This window comes from Triticum aestivum, chromosome 5D (genome assembly GCF_018294505.1).
Source record: "Triticum aestivum cultivar Chinese Spring chromosome 5D, IWGSC CS RefSeq v2.1, whole genome shotgun sequence".
NCBI lineage: Eukaryota > Viridiplantae > Streptophyta > Magnoliopsida > Poales > Poaceae > Triticum > Triticum aestivum.
Window position 1 is genome coordinate 361552436 of NC_057808.1, and position 3513 is coordinate 361555948.

Sequence of the window (3513 nt, forward strand, 5' to 3'; positions counted from 1 at the left end):
GCGCTGCACTAGTGGTTGCACTACAAAATGAAGCAACCACTAGTGCAACGCCTAGAAGCTAGGCGCTACACTGTATAGTGTGGCGCCTAGCTCTCAGGCGCTGCACACTGACTTAGTAATTTTCGGATCACACAGGTGCAACGCTGGCCAGGCGTGTAGCGTCTATCTGTGAGGCATTGCACAGTGTAGTATGGCGCCTTCGTGTCGGGCGTCACACAAAAAGGTCAGCCACGTGAAATAGTTTCACGGGCAGTTCATTCTGTGATTTGATTTCGTTCACAGATCAAATTTATCAAATTTACCATTCGTATTGAACTGCAAAAACCATTTATAAAAAAATATTAAGAGATAGAGGTAGTACAAGTTTTACGAAAATCATACATGCTAGTTAAAATTGATGGATCTTATTTCCACATTTTGATCTAGACAGTTACTCCTTCTCTCACAGTATGTAATTCTTTTTTTTGTAGGAGCACCACCTAGGAATAGGATTTCTGTTTATATACTATAATAATAATAATATCTGCTCCATTTTTCTGTCGGAAGAACATTTAAGTTACTTGACGAAATAGGCTTGCGCCATGCTATGTTAATATAGCAAACCCCCGATACAACCGACGATAGATGCTGGAGCGAAAGCAGCACAATCACGCTAAAAAAATGAAAGAGAAAATACAAAAGAAACAAATGCCGACAACGGCGGATCAACAAAAACGAAGAAGTCTCACGACCGCTGCGCCCACCGGAGATCTCCCACCAAGCTCCTAGACTCCGAAGCGCTGGTACCAATCAACACCTCCAAGAAGGAACGCGACAATGACGACGCTCCTGCCAAGGGTTTCCCCCAGTACGCCGCGAGGAGAAAGGAAGGGTAGCACCCGACGCCCTCCAGAAACGTCCGGCGGCACCCTCAGGCGCCATTGCGTCGGTGTCGGCCAGGCCGACAGGGATTTCTCCTGATCCCAACCTTCACCTCGGGCGCTTCGGAGCTCGCCAGCATACCGTCCACCATCCTACGCCAACTCGGTCTTGAAGCTTCCCACACCGTCTCACCATGGTACCGTGAAGTGGGGCCTGCACAACGAAGAAGAGGAGCCGGGACTAGGGGCAGCAGCACCATCGGCACGCGGGAGGGCCCAACCTCCATCGTTAATGATGGTAACCGACCGGACGCAACAGTAGGAGCATACTAGGCCCGGCCGGGCCCTGAGATGCCCGTAAAGCTCCCGCCGTCGCGCTGCAGAAAGCACGTCGTCGGCGTTGCTGCCCCCGGCCGAGCTGCTCCTCCTCCTCCTCACCGCACAGTAGGCGCTGAAGCCGCGCCGGAGCCGGCCGGCTAGGACCCAGATGGGGCCCTAAGGGCCCAGATCTGGGCCGAGGGCGCGCCACCAGTCCACCCCACCGCCAAGGAGCAGCACCGCCACTTCGCCTGCCGTCAGCCACCGCCTCCAGGTCGCCGGGCCGCCGCCAAGCCGAGCCTCACCGCCGCCGTCCCCTGCCCCAGGAAGGAGAGCCGCGCGCGCGGGTACACAAGGTCCCACCAACGATGACACCACTCGGGCCAGATCCCGGGGCACTCGTTGGCGACGGCGGGGGGGCGGAGGGGGGGGAGGAGGGAGGTCGTGCACCGCCCCGGCCGCCTCCCGGGGAGGCGGCGCTAGGACGGGGTCGGGAGTGGGGAGGGGCTGTCGTCTAAACTTTTTGGGTTCACACTTAAGTTACTTCACAAATAATAACCCGGAATACAAAGATGCAGACAAACACCATCACATGCACTCACACAAACAGATCTACAAGCATATTCGTGCAATTTCTAAATCTTCAACAGTACCACGTACTGCTATTACACGAAGCAGAGCAGCAGGCGCGACTTGGTGAGCCCTTCTAGCCCCCGAAATTGTTAGTAGTTCAAGCCGCTGGCACGTCAGCTCGCCGGTTATAGCAACCATCTGCGCTCACGCGGGTTGGCTAGACCAAGGACCACGCCGGGCAGCAAAGGTCTTTGAATACTCGGAGCAGGAGCACACCGGAGGAAGGCAACAAGCGCAAGGTGACAAGCTACGGGGGACGACGGATTGCCGGCCGGGGGAGTGGGATTCACGCCGCCCGAGCGCTCGCGCGCATGTGCGGGTGGTTGGGGCTCGCGGTGGTGGTGGGGGTGCCACACTGTCAGGCCAACTCCACCGCGTGACCCATCCGTGACCCATTCGGTCCGCTTTTATCCGTTTGGGGTAGAACACGACCCAGCAGTAATACCCAAACGGACAGAGTTGTCTTATGAACGCCCTTTTTGTTCGGCCCAACCCTATACCTGAAGCAAACTTGGTCCAAGAATGCTCCGAACCGACAAAAAACGGACACTCTCCTCGCCCCTCCCGTCCGCTCCTGTCCGCCCGTGCCTTTCCTCTGGCCCACAAATCAGTGAGACCGAGAGGCTGGACGGGCCCCGCCGCCGCCCGCCGCCCCGCTGCTTGCTGCCGTGCTGCTCGCCAGGCCCGCCGCGCTGCTTGCTCTGCTCCCGCGCGCCCGCCGCGCTGCCCGCGCTGCTCCCGCGCGCTCCGCCGCTGCTCCTCTGACCAGAACCGGTCGGTGAAGTACTTGGTGAAGTTGGCATGGCAGTACTCCGGCGCGCCGACGGTGCGGCCGCCGAGGTCGGTGCGCCAGAGCTTGGCCACGTCGTCGACGAGCACGAGGTCGGAGTCCAGATAGATGACGCGGCGCACGCAGGGCTCCAGGAGGTCGGCGAGGTAGTTGCGGGCGTAGTTGAGCGGCTCCTCCAGCGCCTGCCGCGCCGACGACGAGATGAGCCCCCGGACGCGCGCGGGGTCGAAGTAGTAGACTTTGAACCGGAGCTGCGGGAAGACGGCGCGGACGAGGTCGCCCAGGCTCGGGTCAGAGACGAGGAAGTGGAAGAAGACGCTCTCGGGGCACATGGCGTGCTGAACCACGTAATGGACCGCGGCGACCGAGCCCCTCAGGTACCCCTCGTCCAGAGTAATCGCGATGTGGACGAGCGAGGGGTTGCAGACATTGCCGGTGGCGTTGCCGCAGTCAGCGGCATTGCGGAAGGACGGCGCGCGGCGGAAGGGGAGGCCCCTCGCGCCCCCGGCGATCTGGCCGGGGAAGCGGACGTGGCTGTCGAACTGCGATGACCGGATGGCCTCGGCGGGCGGGAAGGACTGCAGCGACGGCGACAAGACCACCATCAGCCCACCGCGAGAAGCGAGAGGGCATCCAGGCGAGGCGTGGTAATGGGGAGTGGGGTTCAGAATAGGAGGCGACGGCACCCACCAACCCACCGCGGCCACAGGCGAGGCGAGGCGATTCCCCTGTGCGACTGCTCGGCCTTTTCTGCAGTGGCGGCGGCGTGGTGGCGGCGGCTTATTGTATCTGCCGCTCCGGTGAGGCAGGGCGCGACGGCAAGGCGAAGGAGCTCGGCGCGGGCGGGGCATGTCCGTTTACGGTCAGGATGCATCCTGCGCGTTGGGTGCAGATACTTTCGTCCGTCTATCC

General features: G+C 60.3%; 1 protein-coding gene across 1 annotated transcript; it reads right to left on the reverse strand.

Moving 5' to 3' along the window:
- Window positions 1–276: 276 nt before the first annotated feature.
- On the reverse strand, window positions 277–3206 carry LOC123120618 (probable galacturonosyltransferase-like 7). Its single transcript, XM_044540623.1, has 2 exons — window positions 2400–3206; window positions 277–315 (listed from the first exon to the last, which is right to left on the reverse strand). The coding sequence occupies exons 1-2, from the start codon at window positions 3204–3206 to the stop codon at window positions 277–279; spliced, it is 846 nt and encodes a 281-aa protein (XP_044396558.1).
- Window positions 3207–3513: the final 307 nt, after the last annotated feature.